This window comes from Ranitomeya imitator, chromosome 1 (assembly GCF_032444005.1).
Source record: "Ranitomeya imitator isolate aRanImi1 chromosome 1, aRanImi1.pri, whole genome shotgun sequence".
Lineage (NCBI taxonomy): Eukaryota > Metazoa > Chordata > Amphibia > Anura > Dendrobatidae > Ranitomeya > Ranitomeya imitator.
The window spans coordinates 985,714,048-985,733,550 of record NC_091282.1 but is presented as its reverse complement, the minus strand read 5'-3'; the positions used below and the strand labels follow the sequence as shown (position 1 = coordinate 985,733,550).

At 40.4% G+C, this 19,503-nt stretch overlaps 1 protein-coding gene across 1 annotated transcript in view; it reads right to left on the bottom strand.

Moving 5' to 3' along the window:
* Window positions 1-1,199: 1,199 nt before the first annotated feature.
* Window positions 1,200-19,503, bottom strand: part of AFG2A (AFG2 AAA ATPase homolog A) — a 725,380-nt gene continuing 707,076 nt past the window's right edge. Inside the window, exon 16 of the mRNA XM_069743912.1 lies at window positions 1,200-2,033. Within this exon, the coding sequence (XP_069600013.1) occupies window positions 1,857-2,033 (177 nt within the window). The 3' untranslated portion in view covers window positions 1,200-1,856. The remainder of the gene's footprint in view (window positions 2,034-19,503) is intronic.

Here is a 19,503-nt window from a genome sequence, read left to right as displayed (position 1 = left end):
TGTTTAATACCTCAGATGGTGTAATATAAGCAAGCCCTCAGTCTTTGCAACTTTGGCTAGCAACATGCAGATACTTATACATAAAAACTAGACATGTTCCACAGAACAAACCCTAAAATTGCTAACTATCCCGACAAATATTTTCAATACTTCTAGACTTTCCTGAGACACATTATTATTACTGTATTTTACCACGGAAAACAGGGCAAGCTTATTGACTCTAGTATAAGCCAGGTATGTATTGTACCCTCATCCCTGTCCTGCTGTGTCGCTCCTCCCATCCTGTCCTGCTCTTTGTGGCTCCCCCCGTCCTGTCCTGCTTTGTGTGGCTCCCCCTGTTGTATGCATGGCTCCCCGTCCCATCTTGTATGCATGGCTCGGCTCCCCTGTCCCATCCTTGTATGCATGGTTGGGCTCCCCGGTCCCATCCATGTATGCATGGCTCCCCCCGTCCCATCTTGTATGCATGGCTGGGGTCCCCTCTCCCATCCTTGTATGCATGGCTCGGCTCACTTCCCCCCCCCGGTTTACTCATCCTCCTCACACTGTCTTTGCACGTCCCTGCATCTCCGTTGTCCCGATAGCAGCTCTTCCTGTGCTGAGCGGTCACGTGGTACTGCTCATTAAGGTAATGAATATGCGCTCCACGCCTATGGGAGTGGAGACGCGTGCATATTCATTACCTTAGTGAGCGATACCACGTCACCGCTCAGCACAGGAAGCGCTACTGCACCGGGACAACGGAGATGCACGGACGTTCCTTGATGGCACGAGAAAAGAGAGTATGATGTCATAGCTGCCGACTCCTGCCACTGCTCCAATCCCCCGCCAGCTTTATGGACCATGACTCATGTTTAAGCCAAGGGGGGCGTTTTCAGCACTAAAAATATGCTGAAAATCTCGGCTTATACACGAGTATATATAGTACCTTTAATTCATATGTGCCAAGAATAGGATGACCTCAAATATTTTTTCTGCATTCTCCACACCTTCCTTTTTTCCCTTTATTATGCAGTCCCTATCCTCATGCTTCCTCTTTATGATGATCTCTCAGAAACCTTTTCGCTGTGTGCCAACATATGTTGCTCAGTATTGCACACTACTAGGACCGGTGCTCCATATAAAAGAAGAGACTAATCATCATACTCTGGTCCGTTTTGCACACAGAATTGCCCATTCAAATGAATCGATTGCATGGAGAAGCTTTGAAAACATCTATTCTTTATTTTATGAGATAAACAGAACAGACACACATGGTAAAAAGGACACGGACTGAAAACAAACGAAAAATGGATCTAGCACACTGAAATCGTGTCACTAAGCTTGCAACAGAGTGCGCACAGTTCATTCAGATGCATATTTTTTGCATTTTGTTTTGCAAAGTTTTCCAGCTTTCAACAAATGAGAATCTCTCCCGTGTTGAGAAAGGAACACAAAATCTGCCCTTAAGGAAATGTGCTCTGTTTGTCTCTAGCATGATATAACTCAATTTTGCTTCTAAAAATCACCATACAGATAACACTTCCTTCCCATTTCTCACTCGTATTCATTAACTGTCTGTACTTCAGGAATGTGCTTTCTTCTGTCTGTCAGGCGCATTCTTTCATCACCCATCTTGAAATTCACCTCCCGAGGTAACATTTCAGCAGCTCCTCTAGAAATGAATGTACTGTGTATAGACTGAGAATTACTCATTTTAACTTCATGTGCATTTTGCTTTATGACATGTCAGGTTGGGTTTCATTAGGTACATTTTCACAAGCCATTGATTTTTTATTAGCGTTTTTTTTTGAATGGCCATAGCAGAATCCTGATGACATGAAAATTTAATGTGCCTTCCACCTACAAAAGACAACTTATAAATTATGCAGGCCACTTTTTTGTTGGTAAGTCTCATAAAACTTGATAAGGGAGTCAGGAATTCTTGGTGTCACGATGGTCAAAGCTTGATCGAAATGCTTTCCCGTAATGAAATTTGCATTTATGTCCTCTTGCAAAGCCAGTAATGCAGCCTCTCGACAAACAGCAGTGATCTGCAAAAAATAAACAAATGCAGTACGCATCATTTAATAGATAAAACACCGACTGAGGTTAGAATATGAGCCAGCGTGTAATTCATAAAAATGACTCTACTTTGGAGTAAAGATCATAAAAACATGGTATGTTCATGCATAGCTTTAATGGGAACCTATCACCAGGTTTGGCCGATATGAGTTATGGCCACCACCTTTCAGGCCTGATGTACAGGATTCTATAATGCCGTATATCAGCCCCCAACCCAACCTGGAAGAGAAGAAAAAGAGCTTTTATTATACTCACCTGTAGGGCAGTCCAGTCCGAGGGGTGTCGCTCTTTTAGTCCGGCGCCTCCCATCTTCTTGTGATGCCGTTCTTCTTCTAGCTCACATGGATGACGCGCCCCTACGTCATCCACACAGTTCCCCTAGCATCGTGCTCAACATGGCAGAGAAGTATGCCTGAGCAGGAGCATGAAGCTGTGTTGATGACATAGGGATGTGTCACGAAGCAAGAAGGAGGATGGCATCACAAGAAGAAGGGAGGCGTCGGACCAAGAAGAGCAACACCACTCTGACCGCCCCGAGGGTGAGTATAATAAATGTTTTTCCTTATCTTGCATGTGGGGTTGGGGGAAGATATATAGCATTATAGAATGCTGTGTATCAGGCCTGAAAGGTGGTGGCTTTATCTCATATCAGTCAAACCTGGCTTTAACTTTAGTGACTGATTTCTGGCACATGGACACCAAAATTTTAATTGCCTTTTTCCATAACTGAGTTATTGGTATAACACCAACTCTGGTAGGATTCCCCAAGAGGGTTAAGGATAACAGTTATAGTTATAGCTCTCACTTCTTCATCAGCTATATCACACAGTACCTTCACCTGAATCTTCACCAGGCTTCTGAACTCTGCTGGCTTTTTTGCATTTTTTTTGCTGTGTTTTTTAGGATCCCAAAGTTTAGCTTTGCTTCCACCATACAAGCATGAAGAATACAAGGTGTTAGGCCACCAATGCAAGACATAAAACATTTTTGGAAAAAAAGGGAAATTTAATCAAATAATTTAAAGGAAAAAGTTTTTTTTTTAAGTCTGAAAAAATAGTGACTATTCTGAATAAAAAAGTTTATACAGTATAAATAGAATAACTAAAGCAATTGTTACCATCCACCTCTCGTGTCTCCCCTTTTCCTCATAGTTTGTAAGCGTGCGAGCAGGGCACTCATTCCTCTTGGTATCTATTTTGAACTGTGATTTCTGTTATGCTGTAATGTCTATTGTCTGTACAATTCCCCTCTATAATTTGTAAAGCGCTGCAGAATATGTTGGCGCTATATAAATAAAATTATTATTATTATTATTATTATTACAGTGGGTACGGAAAGAATTCAGACCCCTTTAAATTTTTCACTGTTTCATTGCAGCCATTTGGTAAATTCAAAAAAGTGGGTATGGAGAGCATTCAGAGCCCTTAAAATTTTTTACTTTGTTTCATTGCAGCCATTTAACAAATTTTAAAAAGTAGTTTTTTTTCACATTAATGTACACTCTGCACCCTATCTTGACTGAAAAAAACAGAAATGTAGAAATCTTTGCAAACTTAAAAAAAGATAAACTGTAATATCACATGGATATAACTATTCAGACCCTTTGCTCAGACACTCATAATAAAGTCACATGCTGTCCATTTCCTTGTGATCCTCCCTTGAGATGGTTCTACTCTTTCATTGGAGTCCAGCTGAGTTTAATTAAACTGACAGGACTTGATTTGGAAAAGCACACACCTGTCTATACAAGACCTCACAGCTCACAGTGCATGTCAGATCAAATGAGAATCATGAGGTCAAAGGAACTGGCCGAGGAACCCAGAGACAGAATTGTGGCAAGGCACGGATCTGGACAAGCTTACAACAGTTTTTCTGCAATACTCAAGGCTCCTAAGAGCACAGCGACCTCCATAATCGTTAAATGGAAGAAGTCTGGGACCACCAGAAGTCTTCCTAGACCTGGCTGTCCAGCCAAACTGAGCAATCGTGGGAGAAGAGCCTTGGTGAGAGTGGTAAAGAAGAACCCCAAGATCACAGTGGCTGAGCTCCAGAGATGCAGTAGGGAGATGGGAGAAAGTTCTACAAAGTCAACTATCACCGTAACCCTCCAATAGTCAGGCCTTTATGGCAGAGTGGCCTGGCGGAAGCATCTCCTCAGTGCAAGACATATGAAAGCCCGCATAGAGTTTGCTAAAAAACACATGAATGACTTCCAAACTATGAGAAATAAGATTCTCCGGTCTGATGAGACGAAGATAGACCTTTTTGGTGATTATTCTGAGCAGCATGTGTTGAGAAAATCAGGCACTGCTCATCACTAGTGATGAGCGAGTATACTCGTTGCTCGGGTTTTCCCGAGCACGCTCGGGTGGTCTCTGCGTATTTGTAAGTGCTCGGAGATTTCGTTTTTGTTGACACAGCTGCGTGATTTACAGCTGCTAGCCAGCCTGAGTACATGTGGGGTTGCCTGTTTGGTAGGGAATCCCCACATGTATTCAAACTGTCTAGCAGCTGTAAATCATTCAGCTGCGGCGATGAAAACGAAATCTCTGAGCAATTACAAATACTCGGAGACCACCTGAGTGTGCTCGGGAAATCCCGAGCAATGAGTATATTAGCTCATCACTACTCATCACCTGCCCAGTACAATCCCAACAGTGAAACATGGTGGTGGCAGCATCATGCTATGGGGGTGTTTTTCAGCTGCAGGAACAGGACTGGTTGTGACTGAAGGAAACATGAATGCTGCCAAGTACAGAGATATCCTGGGTGAAAACCTATTCCAGAGTGCTCAGACTTGGCCGAAGTTTCACCTTTCAACAAGACAATGACCCTAAGCACACAGCTAAAAGGAGTGGCTTCAGAACAACTCTGTGACCATTCTTGACTGGCCCAGCCAGAGCCCTGACCTAAACCCAATTGAGCATCTCTGGAGAGACGTGAAAATGGTTGTCCACCAATGTTCACCAGCCACCCTGATAGAACTGGAGATGAACTGCAAGGAAGAATGGCAGAGGATCCCCAAATCCAGGTGTGAAAAACTTGTTGCATCATTCCCAAGAAGACACATGGCTGTACTAGCTCAAAAGGGTGCTTCTACTCAATACTGAGCAAAGGGTCTGAATACTTATGACCATGTGATATTTAAGCTTTTTTTTTTTTTTTTTCAAAAATTACTACTGTTTTTTCAGTCAAGATGGGGTGCAGAGTGTACATTAATGAGAATTTTTTTTTTTATTTACCAAATGGCTGCAATGAAACAAAGAGGAAAAAATACTTTCCATACCCACTGTATGAGTTCATGAAAAGTGGGGCGAGTTGAATTGGTCAGGCATCGTTTACCTAAGACATTGGCAGTGCAGAGTTGGTATATAGTGTTTACTTTTACACATTGGTCATGCACTGTTTATTTTCATACATATCACTAATTTAATTAAACTGTACTAATGACTGAACTGCGCAGGTGAGGACACCAAGACATTTTGATTTAAACTTGGGAAAATCACAAAAATAAATGGGTTTCACATCCAGCTGTACCTGCTTTTTTCCACTCAAAATGCTGTAAAAACTGATGGCAACGTTTTTGGCTGTTTTTTTCCACTTACAGTGGCATGTAAAAGTTTGGGCATCCCTTGTCAAAATTACTCTTATTGTGAACAGTTAAGCTATTTGAAGATTAAATAATCTGTAAAAGGGGTAAAGTTATACATGACACATTTACTTTGTAATTTAGGCAAAAAAAATGTTTTTTGTCCTTTACTTTTTTAAATTACAAAAAGGAAAGAGGGTCGATGCATGGTTAGTACCCAATAGCACCCCCTTTTGAAAGAAGCCATCCTCTTTTCAACTTCAGATTTTTTACACATGGTGTTATGTTTGCATCAAGAATTTGTTTACATTTCATTGAATCGATTCTTCCCTCTACTCTACTCAATAGATGACAAGGTGTTCTTTTCCTGAAATTGTGCTTTTTTTTCTACATAGATAACTTGGATCATTGTGGCCAAAGAGTTCTATTTTAACCTTATCGGTCCACAGGACTTGTTTCCAAACTGCATCTGGTTGTTTAGATGTTCTTTCGAATACTTCTGATGCTAATAATGCAGGCTAAAAATACCAGCCCTCTGCTCCCCCTGATTCTGCACTTCATATTTGAAGCGCCAATTCTGGTACATAGTCCAGGCCTCTTCTCAACGCCTTGGTGCAGTCACATGCGGGTAATGGGATGAAGGGTTGGTGTCAGCAGCAGTCGCTGACACCAAGCCCTAGGTTTAGTAATGAAGAGGTGTCAGCCAGACACCCTCAGAACTAAACCTGTAAGTAAAGAGTTAAGTAAACACACACTTAGAATATAGAATTGTAGCATGCTGCGATTGTCCTTGTCCTAATGCAAGTCAATGGGTGTGAGAAAAAAAAAAATCACACGTCACTTGGACAATGCTAGTGCTGTCTGATTTTTACCCACCCATGACCCTGAAAACCCGAAATTTTATCTGCCGTGTACTGTAAAATCACAACGTGACCTGACAGAATAGATATATACACAGATAGATATAAAAATGTCAGTGACATATTTCATTAGTACAGTGTGTGTGTGCAGCTTACTGTACATGTATTTAATTAATAAATGATTTTGCTAAAAAAAGGCATTGCCTCCCGTGTAATTTTCATAACCAACAGAGGGAAAGCGGACATATGGGGCTGATGTTTATAGCCTGGGAAGGGTGTAAAATGATTGGAGCATCCCAGGCTATTAATATCAGCTCACAGCGGTATACTTAGACTTTCCTGGTTATTAAAATGGGGGATCCCCCCCACAAAATGACATAGGGTCCCCCTATATTCAATAACCAGAAGACAGTTGCAGGCTGATATTAATAGCCTGGGAAGGGGTCATGGATATTAACCCCATCCCAGACTAAAAACATTAGCTTTCAGCCATCCCAGAAAAGGCACATCCATAAAATGCACTAAATCTGGCACTTGGCCTCGCTCTTCTCATTTGCCCTAGTGCGGTGGCAAGTGGGGTGATTGGGGAGGTTGATTTCACCTTTGCATTGTCAGGGGACATCAGGCTCAGAGGTTAGTAATGGAGAGGGCATCTATAAGACATTTACTATTACTAACCCTATAGTGATATTATAAAAAAAACACACACACCCAGAATAAAGTCCTTTAATTGAAATAATGACACAGACTCCTTTATTGAATCTAAATTAAACCAAACTCACGTCATCGCCCATTCCACTGAAGTCAACAATATTCCTCAACTGTCCAAAGTGAAGAGATAATCCATAATGTCCCACAACAATCCTGATGAGTGAGTGCAGTCACTGATGTGACTGCTCTCAAGGACAGCTGCCAACACACACTGGCACAGGAGGTAATCACTCCTGTAGTGTGTAGCGCTGAGCTGTGGTGGGAAAGTTCACCAGAATTCATCAACTCATAATCCCCGGTGATCTCACTTACAGCAAGTCTGCTGCGTGAGAACTTTTTCATGCAGCGGGGCCGTAAGTGAGTTTAGCAGGGCTCATCAGCTGATGAACTCCAGTGAACTTTCTCACTGCAGCTCAGCACACACACGGCAGGAGTGATTACACGCTCATGCCAGTGTGTCGCTGGCTGGGTGTAGAGCAGTTGCATCAGCTGATGTGACTACTCTACAAGTGATCTGAATCGTTGCAGGACATTATGGATTACAGCGGATACGTCAGGATATGGTGGTTTACTATTTTTTCTCTGTTCCAAGTGACATGGGCATTGGGGATTATGCATTAAGGTGAGTATATGTTTTTGTATTTTTGATTTTTTACAGGAGACAAACGGCTTCAGGGATTAGGTGTAAGGTGAGAATATACTGTGTTTTTAATTTTTATGTTAATATTTATTTCTTTATTTTAACTTTTTTTTTTTTTACTTTGAGCACATGCGCCGGCTTATTGGCATAGCCATGTAATCAGTGACAACAGGGGTCGGCTGATGGAAGTAGTTTCTCATCAGCCAACGCTGGTGATCTGCAGTACACTTTTTACTGCAGGTAACAGTATCTCTGTGGGTTCACACTGACATTTCACAGCATGACCCAGCAGAGTTCTGACAGACGGTAACGGTCAATCAGCGGTAATGTTACCATTGATCAGAACCGCAGTGGCGGTGTTTCATGCGCTGTCACACTGATGACAGTGTGGGAAACACCATAGGAAATCTGTAAAAATGCAAGCAAAAACTCAGCAAAGTATTCCTCTAGTCTCCAGCTCCAGATGGGAGATCGTCTGTATGTTCGACCCATTAATTTAGTGCAGATAATTTTAACAATCTCATTTTCAGAATATTGGATCCAGGGTAGCCAGATCTTTAGTAGTCTTATCTGGAAGGATACTAAAGAATTTTAATTTTACTCAGTCAATGTTAATTGAAGGAGTCCTCAAGCTCTTGCAATAGCAACTCTGGATGCAAGAAACATACATGAGATTATTGGCCGGGTATGTTTCAGGAGATCAGGTATAGGCGGCCTATGCAATAGTGCTTTTTAAGCGGATTGGATAAGGTCGACATGGGTCTGTAATAGATATTAAAAGCAGACCCCTTAAGTAGGATCACCAAAAATGTAATAAAGAACCCTAAAGGCCTAAAACAGCAGGGGAAGTTCCTGTGAAAATCCGCACAACCTCTGAGGGGTCAACCACCATGAGGAGCGTATACTCGTTTTCAACCAAAGCTGTGTTGATAGAAAGTTTTTTTCTATGGGCTCACCAATATCCTGACAGTCTCTAAAATGATTTTTTTTTAACATTTTTTTAATGGTATGGCTTAAAATGTCAGGACTAGAGATGAGCGGATCCGTGGAAGTTCAGGTTCTGGTACCCGACCGAACTTTAGTCCAAAGTTTGGTTCGGGTTCTGGAACTGTACCAGAACTTGAACATGAACCCCATTGAAACCAATGGGAACCCAACTTTGGAGCTGGAAAATCCCCCTCTCTCCTCCCAAGACTCCCAGACTGTAAAACGGACTTCCAGGACAACTAGGGGTCCAGTACAAACCCCGAACTTTATAGTTATCAGGACTATTTTGCTTTGTTGCAAAAGACAGTCAATGTCACTCTTGTTCTACTACTCTCATTGTGATATTAAGTGTAATCCTCCCATACTGTTTAAATTAGTGAGACCAAAAGACTGCAGCATGGGGAGGCAGTGTACTGTATAGCAATTACAACTTTCATGAAGATATATTGCCTAGAGATGTTAAATCTCGGAGGTGGAATCACAAATGCAGTCACACATTTCACTTGTGAAAATAAGTTTTAACTTTCAAGATGATAAATATATTTACATGTGATAAATATTTACATTTCTTTACTACAGAGCAAAATCTTCTTCGTTCTGACGACTGCTTCCACTATGGCTCAAGGGGAAGCGTAGCAGGTAGAAATATTGGCAGAAAGTGCAGCCATCGGCCCAATCAAATGCAAGTGTTTAAGATTTACTGTTATTTATCTTACTGTTTGACACTATCACTAAATTGCCTCCTTTGAATCACGAATTATATAACTTGGTAAACTTATTGGTGGTAATGTTGGTTTGATAAATAAGTGCAAGGAACGAAATCGGTAAAACGCTTTTTTTGGTGGCTCTGAATGTTTTTCCCCTCCAGCTCCCAGGCTTTTAGACAGCGGAAGCAGGCCAAGACTGGTGTCATTCTAAAGACATAAAGACACATCGCTGTTGTGAAAAGGGCTTGCGGGATGAAAAGAGATATTGTGGGTTTTCACTACAGCAGAGAATACAGTGATTGGTATTCACAGTGCGCCCATCTCTGTGAACCAAAGGACCAGCTGAACGCTATTTGTTTGCCCATTCAGCATATTTTTCTATTTGTTCATTTGCTGTTGCCCTGCATATGCCATGCTGATGGAAGCCAAAGCAGTTAAGTCGCATTTTAGAGGATTTAGCAGCATGTTTAGGAAGCTTTCACAAAAACATGCATAGGCTTTAGGTGCTTTGTCATGCAACAATATTACACTTAGTGCCATGCGGATGGTTTTTACAGGACCAATGAAGCTAAAAGTCTACAATGAATTCCTGACGGTGCAATGGAAATTTTATACCATTCAGTGCATTTTCCGCCCAATTCTTTCTCCATTCATCCAATGTTTTAAGTCTCTGAAAGATTTGGTAAACATTCCGGTCTTACATGAATGCACCACAACCCAGCTCTGACTTGGCCTGTCACTATGATCTACTGGCAATATCAGGTGATGATTATAGCAGTGTGGGGATATGGCAAGATAAGACACAATGGCTGTTCACGGGTTTTTTGAGGTCTTGACATTTTCTTGTGTCTTGCAGAAGATGTCGGGCTCGGCAGCGTAATACTATCTTTTATACTTTAATTTTCAAACATTTCTTTACAGGTATTTTTAAAGGGAATTTGAAAGTAAACAGTTTTCACCCCTTCAAATAGACTGACAATATTAGCAAGGTAATCAGCAGTACAGATAATGCATACCAATGTATGCTTTAGTGAGAAAAAAAGATATATTAGGTTACTTCAACCGCAGTAAAAACTGTACAAATTTTGTTGCAGTTATCACATTAATGGTGTGGATTTACCTAAGAATTTGCCTTGTTGTGAAATCCACTGTGAAAATTCATAGGAAAAATGGACACTCTTAAGATACCAAATCTGCCGTGTCGGCTTATCTCACCAGCTTGCACATTTTGATTATAGTACATGTAGTCCACAATGAAATACTAAAAATACTGAGACACAGATTTTTCATCTAGAAAAAATAGATTGAAAATATGCTGCCTACTACACTAGGCATCACACATTGATTATTTACTTTTACAGGTGTCCACTGGACATTCCCACCCAATGAAGAGTCCTGGGCTCCACAACTCCTCTGCTCTTAAGTGATCCTGCTAGTGGCCTCCTGGATGGATGAAGCTTTGTTATGCAAGAGCAGAAGCGAGAGGCCACAAAACATTTTCTGTAGCGAGCCCCAAACATTAAACTGTTCGGGAATCCAGGGTATACTCAGCATTGCAGTGTGTGACAGATTCATGATTTATTTTTCCCAGTCATGCTACTACTGAGATTATCCATATACCATAGGTATGTTTACTCTGGTTTCCTGTTCACCTATCTAGCAAAGTCAACTATGTGATGGGGTCAAAACAGTGACACATTATTATCTAGTGATATTGTACTGTCAAATGACCTCAATGGAACTGACAATTATTGTCAGTAGGGCAATATCAAACTGTGTAGGGACACCCTCAATGAAGGAGGGCAATACTTAAGTCATGTTGTCAAATGATTTATACATTTCCAGGAGAAATAGCAGGAATTGCTTACACAAAATCCTAAAACAAAATACTCCAGAACTGATATCATGGGAGATGCAAGTATTTATTAAAAAGACAAGGACCTCTATCTGTTGAACAATTTTCAACTACAATACACATTTTCTACTACAATATGTCCATCCTACATGACATTGGCTGATTATCCTAGTTCTTGAATTAAACAGATACATTTGCCCATATATCACTAGTTTAAGTGTAACTGGCATTTTGGAAAAGTTTTTATATATTACATAATTTTGCCTGATCAGTTGAGATCAGGGGTCCCGAGACACTCACCGGTAAAAATATCACTCTGAAGTGATCTTGTCACTTGTCATCTATTCCTACCCAACATCTGGAGTTACATGGCAGCCATGTAGCCCATTTCCCTTGGATACAATGCTGCTATCAACTATCCTGAATGCCAAAGGGGTCCACAGTTTACCGAACAACGCAATGCAAGAAGATATTGTAAATGAAATGTATGAATGGCCAGATAGTAACAACTGTTTATATTCCGTATGGCGACAGATGAGCCTCCTACGTGATTTATTTTACCAGGCATTATAGAAATGACAGGCCGCCATTGCGTAAATATTGGTTTAGCTCATAAAATGGCTACCTTGCCTTATACAGGCAGTAGGCTTTCCATAAACAGGTGTTAATTACAAATCTAGCCACACGCCTGTGCTGGAAAGAGGGTGAACCAGGTAGCGTGCCTCTAACATCCTAGTATTACTGCATATTTTTAACTCACTCCAATCTTTCCATGTTGAAGCTTGTTGTTTGTAAAGAACAGGCGGCCTGAATTACAACGTGGATGAGAACGAGGTGAGGAGTCTGAAATTCCTTTGTGGTGATGAATGTGAATGAAATACAGAGGGATGATTAGTGAGCCGGTCGTAAACACACTTTCCACCGATCACATACTTACAAATTCCTGCAAATGTCTGGGAGACAATGGGGCACAAGTTTAGTTCTGAGTCTCCTGAAATAGCATACATACAAGAACCTGGTACAAGTGCTATATTTCCAAATATATATTCACTGAGGTCAAAACCTGATATACATGTGGTGCATGTGCCACTTTCTGCACAAGTTTCACTCTAAATGGTCACTGTTCATGAGGTCCACTGCCAGTCACCTGTACGTCATATAGCACATAGTCTCCTGGTCTGTATTGTGGTCAGACTGAGATTTGCCATATATACATTATATAATGCATGTCACTAGGCTACGCTGATGACTCCTCAGACACAATGAGTTAAACTGAGGAATCTCACGCAGAGAAATGTTTTAAGTTCACATTCAACAGGTGGGGAGGATTCGGGCCAGAGGTTCCTGTCGCTGGTTCTAACTTGCCCGGAAGATTTGCTTCCTCCTATAACATAAACCGTTTTCCAAAAAAGTACAAATTATAACAAATTTTATGTCTTTCTTAGAAAGGTATGCACGAGAAAAAAAATGTTTGAAGAAAGCATTCAAGCATGGGAGAAGACTCTGAGCACAGCCAAGTGGAGAATAGCATGAAGCAAGGTCCTAATTCTGTCAGATGTTCAAATACATGAGATGTGTCCTGAGAAGAATATGCCATACATGCACTGTTAGATTTGGTATGTAGAGGAGGCATTCCTTTATACGAGCAGAATATTGTACCCATTTTAGAGATATATTTTCCCCTTATTAACAGTTCATTAAGCCATAGGTGTAACTAGAACTTGCTATATCCCGCCATAAATTCTGTAACAGGACCTCCTAAATACATGCAATTTATAGTGCTGTAGTCTTATGCAGCAGGATGCCAGGTACAATGCCCAAGAACAACTTCTGCACCTCATATTTTCATCCATGAAGATTACGCAGTTATGTTAATACCCAAATATTCAAAATGCACATTATCAGTCTATAGGGTCAGGAACATATCAATATAATAGCGTTCCCCCTTGTAGGAAATATGAACAATGTGATATAATGGAGTACTCCTGAAACTTGCAAACAAACATGGGAAAATGGAGTAACCATAAACCAACAGAATAGAATAAAAGTTTATTTAGTAAGACATAAAATCAAATAACATTACAGAATAGGTCTTACAGCAAAGGAGGAGGAAGAAAAGGGGTGTTCCCATCCTTCAAGCATATCAACCTTGGGAGCAAAACCAAGTACTGAAATGACATACATAGGTAATGGGTGACGATTGTAGATGTCTAAATGTTCATGAGTAAAAGGCTTATGAAAGTAGCGATTCACATAGGGGATCAAGAGAGTAAAGGAAAGACGAGAGATGGTGACCATAGGTGTGCTTGTGTATTTATAAACTACATGCTACTCAGATTCAGTGAATATACATAGAAGAACCAAAGAGTAAAATAGTACAAGTGGCTTCCTTAGAGAAAAGTCATATGTGTAGTAATATCACTCAGTCGCAAATCAGCAAGTTGCCTTCCCTGGAGAAAGCGAAGCGTGCCTCTCCATACACTATAGGTAAGTTACGGATCATATTTATTGCGTTGAACTCACCTCTGCACCGTGAGACTTTTTCTAACGGCCCTAGCGGTGATCTAACCGGAGGGAGGTCACCTCGATTCATTAGCCCAGCTGGCATTGCAGCTTCAGTGACCCGCGGTAACCTCAATGATGTCACTGCGAGTCACTGATGCTGCGCTCGCAGCAGCTGATTCCCCAACATCTTGGCACCATCCAGGTTGAAAACTATTTATCCCCCAGACATGGATTATGGCATGGGACACAACGACAGACACGTGAGGGAAATTATTGTTGTTTAATTTTTGTTTTATTACAGGAGACGAGGGTTTCAATGGAATGAACGTTAAGTGAATATAACTGTGTTTGTTATTTTTAAATAAAAAAGTAAAAGTGTGTTATGTTTTATTTCAAATAAAGAACTTTATACTTGGCTTGTGTTTATTTACAATATAACTATAGGATTAATAAAGGATAGGTGTCTTATGGACGCCTCTCCATTACTAATCTGTGGGCTTGACGAGCAAGGTTTGTTGTCAAAAAAGGAGGGGAACCCACACTATTTTTTTTAAAAATTATTTCTTTAAATAATTTTAAAAAATCAGAGTGGGGAGTCCCTCTATTCTTAATAACCAGCTTTGCTGAAGCTCACAGCTGAAGGTTGCAGACCCCAGATTTGAGTTTTGCCTGACTGCTTATCAAAAACACAGGGGAACCCACGCTGGATTTTTTTAAATTATTCATTTAGAGTGCAGGCTGATAAATACTCCAATCAGCTGCTCCTGCTGTTATTAGCAGCAGCAGGCGTCGGCTGATGGGAGCAGTAGTCCCATCAGCAGACAGTGACAAGGTGAACTTTATACCTCCGATCATAGCTGCTAGCTCACGCTGTCATTTGACAGTGTGGGAACTGCAGCTCTCTGACCGGCGGTGATGATTTAACCGGCGATCAGAAGCAGTGCTTGCCACGCTGTCATGCACATGACAGTGCGACAAACATCCGGTGTTCGGGAAGCCGAATCTGAACCGTAACACGGACTTCCTGGTAAAGTCCCTGTTTGGTGTCCGTGCCAGGACAGTAGGTGTTCAGTACGGATGCCAAACTATGCTGTTCAGGTTCGCCCATCTCTACATTAGATCAATGGAAATCTATACTGTAGTAGGAGTGAAAATTTTAGATTTTTAGTACCAACCGGCATGTCTTGATGAGGCACAAAAATGTGAGCAGATGATTTGTACATGTACATATGTGTGGTGCCTACCGTGTAGTATGGAGAGGAGGGATGCTGATACGGTTTGAGACTTATTCCAAATTCAAGGCACACTTACCTAGTTTGGCTACCACAGGATTCTGCAACAACATGCCATCATATCTGATTTGCACTTGGTAGGCCATCATTTGTGTTGCAACAGGTCAATAACCCAAAACATAGTTAGAAGCTATATAAGGGCTAAGTGACCAAGAAGGGGAGGGATAGAATACTGCATCACCTGACCTCACCAAGTTAGATGGTTTGTGATGAGTTAACACAAATACAGGCCAATCAGTCAAAAATGCTCAAGGAACTACTTCAAGACTGTAGGAAAGCCATTCTACGTAACTACCTCATGAAGCTACGAGAAAATATAAACAGTGAAAGGGGGTACCTTGAGGAATCTAAGATTTAACACACATTCTGGTTTGTTTCACTTTTTTTTTTACTTTGTTTTCACGTGTTCCTTTGTAGTTTTGCTGCCTTTAGTCTGAATTAACTTTTTGCACATTTCAATAGGAAAAAAGGAAAACATTTCCATGGACAGATGTACTGTATGTATATACATAGACTAGATGGTGGCCCGATTCTAACGCATCGGGTATTCTAGAATATGTATGTATATAGCAGCCACATAGTATATATATATATATATATATATACTGTACAGACACCCCTTTTCATTTAAAGATTTTTCTATATTTTCATGACTATGAAAATTATACATTCACACTGAAGGCATCAAAACTATGAATTAACACATGTGAAATTATATACTTAACAAAAAAGTGTGAAAAAACTGAAATTATGTCACATTCTAGGTTCTTCAAAGTAGCCACCTTTTGCTTTGATGACTGCTTTGCACACTCTTAGCATTCTCTTGATGAGCATCAAGAGGTAGTCACCGGGAATGGTCTTCCAACAATCTTGAAGGAGTTCACAGAGATGCTTAGCACTTGTTGACCCTTTTGATTTCACTCTGCGGTCCAGCTCACCCCAAACCATCTCGATTGGGTTCAGGTCTGGTAACTGTGGAGGCCAAGTCATCTGGCGTAGCACCCCATCACTCTCCTTTTTGGTCAAATAGCCCTTACACAGCCTGGAGGTGTGTTTGAGGTCATTGTCCTGTTGAAAAATAAATGATGGTCCAACTAAACGCAAACCAGATGGAATAGCATGCCGCTACAAGATGCTGTGGTAGCCATGCTGGTTCAGTATGCCTTCAATTTTGAATAAATCCCCAACAGTGTCACCAGCAAAGCACCCCCACACCTCCTCCTCCATGCTTTATGGTAGGAACCAGGCATGTAGAGTCCATCCGTTCACCTTTTCTGCGTCGCACAAAGACACTGTGGTTGGAACCAAAGATCTCAAATTTAGACTCATCAGACCAAAGCACAGATTTCCACTTGGTCTAATGTCCATTCCTTGTGTTCTTTAGCCTAAACAAGTCTCTTCTGCTTGTTGACTGTCCTTAGCAGTGGTTTCTTAGCAGCTATTTTACCATGAAGGCCTGCTGCACAAAGTCTCCTCTTAACAGTTGTTGATGCACAAAAGGCCTATCAACTATATAAATCAGGCCACAGAATGTTAGAGTTCAAAAATAGAAATTTATTATTAACAAACAGAATAAAACATTACTTTCACTGAATATAAAAAATGCCTCCAATCCAATGACCGACTTTACATGAAATGCAGGTATACAGCAATAGCAGGTTTAATGTTGTATAAAATAACACGTTTTTAGTTAATTAACCTGTATCTATTAGCTGAAGATTATATATTGATATGCTGGAGGGTTACTGGTGAGCACAAGGGGATCTGTTGCACCACGATGTATCATATGTCCATATACCTGACTATAAAAAATGGCTTATAAAATTTTATATCAAAAAGTACAAATAAACCCATGTCAGGGTACAGAAATTGACCATAAATATTGCCACATAGCCTGTAATGTACGGTACCTAACTCCTAAGATATGTCTGATAGCCAATAAGGCTTATCTCAAAACATAAGGAGACCTATCCCCATCCAGATCACATACCCTTACCTAAGTGGTAAATATGTCAAATTGCGCAAAAACAGACCACCAGAGCTCAACTCCTAAGGTATATCCTATGGCCAATAAGGCCTAAATCAAATCATGAAAAGGTCCATCTCAACGTGACTGCATACCCTAATTTGTATGGCACCCAGGAGGTAAGATGTATGTAGTTGCGCAAACACCAAAAGCCACCAGCAACCCTAATCCAAAGTCATAATTACCTCTGTACGCACTTCACAAAAAGCCAGTTTCTTTATAGCGCTTGATGGTTTTTGCCACTGCCCTTGGGGACACTTTCAAAGTTTTCCCAATTTTTCGGACTGACTGACCTTCATTTCTCAAAGTAATGATGGCCACTCGTTTTTCTTTACTTAGCTGCTTTTTTCTTGCCATAATACAAATTCTAACAGTCTATTCAGTAGGACTATCAGCTGTGTATCCACCAGACTTCTGCACAACACAACTGATGGTCCCAACCCCATTTAGAAGGCAAGAAATCCCACTTATTAAACCTGACAGGGCACACCTGTGAAGTGAAAACCATTCCCGGGGACTACCTGTTGATGCTGATCAGGAGAATGCCAAGAGTGTGCAAAGCAGTCATCAAAGCAAAAGGTGGCTACTTTGAAGAACCTAGAATATCACATAATTTCAGTTTTTTCACACTTTTTTGTTAAGTGTTAAGTATATAATTCCACATGTGTTAATTCATAGTTTTGATGCCTTCAGTGTGAATGTACAATTTTCATGAAAATACAGAAAAATCTTTAAATGAGAAGGTGTGTCCAAACTTTTGGTCTGTACTGTGTATATATATATATATATATATATATATATATATATATATATATATATATATATATATATATATATACACACACACACAGTCATGGCCGGGCCGAAAGTGTTGCCACCCTTGAAATTGTTCCGGAAAATGAATTGTTTCTCTCTTGCAATTACACAAGTTTTATTAGGCACAGGTTTTTCTTACCTTTGTGTGCATTGGAATAATACAAAAAAAGAGAAAAAAGGCAATTTGGACATCATTTGACACAAACCTCCAAAAATGGACTGAACAAAATTGTTGTCTCCTTTCCAAAATTGTGGGTAAACAACTTTTAACCCCTTAGTGACAGAGCCAATTTGGTACTTAATGACCGAGCCAATATTTACAATTCTGACCACTTATGATATTATAACTCGGGAACGCTTCAACGTATCCTACTGATTCTGAGACTGTTTTTTCGTGACCTATTGTACGTCATGTTAGTGGCAAAGTTTTTTAACTTGCATTTATTTATGAAAAAAATGGAAATTTGGCAAAAATGTTTAAAATTTTGCAATTTTCAAACTTTCAATTTTTGTACACTTAAATCAGAGAGTGGTGTCACAAAAGAAAAATTAATAAATAACATTTCCCACATGTCTACTTTCTATGAGCACAATTTTGGAAACATAATTTTTGTTTGTTAGGATGTTATAACGGGTTAAAAGTTGACCAGTGATTTCTCATTTTTCCAACAAAATTTACAAAGCTATTTTTTTAGGGACCACCCCACATTTGAAGTGAGTTTGGGGGTCAATATAACAGAAAATACCCAAAAATGACACCATTCTAAAAACTGTACCCCTCAAGGTACGCAAAACCACATTCAAGAAGTTTATTAACCCTTCAGGTGCTTCAAGAGAACTAAAGCAATGTGGAAGGTAAAATTGAACATTTTACTTTTTTCACAAAAAATTTACGTTGGAACCAATTTTTTATTTTCCCAAGGGTATCAAGAGAAAATGGACCACAAAATTTGTTGTGCAATTTCTCCTGAGTATGCCAATACCCTGTATGTGGGTGAAAGCCACTGTTTTGGTGCATGGTAGGGCTCAGTAGGGAGGGAGCACTGTTTGACCTTTAGAGTGCAAAATTGGCTGGAATCAATGGTGGAGACCCCCTGATGTACCTAAACAGTGGAACCCCCACAATTCTAACTCCAGCCCTAGCCCCAACACACCCCTAACCTTAATCCCAGGTGATAAAAGTGGGTTTGATTTAGTATTTTTTTTTTTATCTTGATCACTGTGATAGTGAAAGAAAAAAAAATGTCTTTAAATCTTCAGCTTAGCGAGTGTGACCTGAGCGTAAGTGTGAACGGCGGTAAGTGTGACTTGTGATTCAGTGAAGAGGTATTTGGAAAGCCTTTAACAAATACCTGTGTGAATCGGTGCAAATTGCTGAATTGGGAGTAGCTATATTCACAAGGGGTTAACTTACGGTGGGGGCTTATAATTAGGGGTTTATAAGGGGCAGC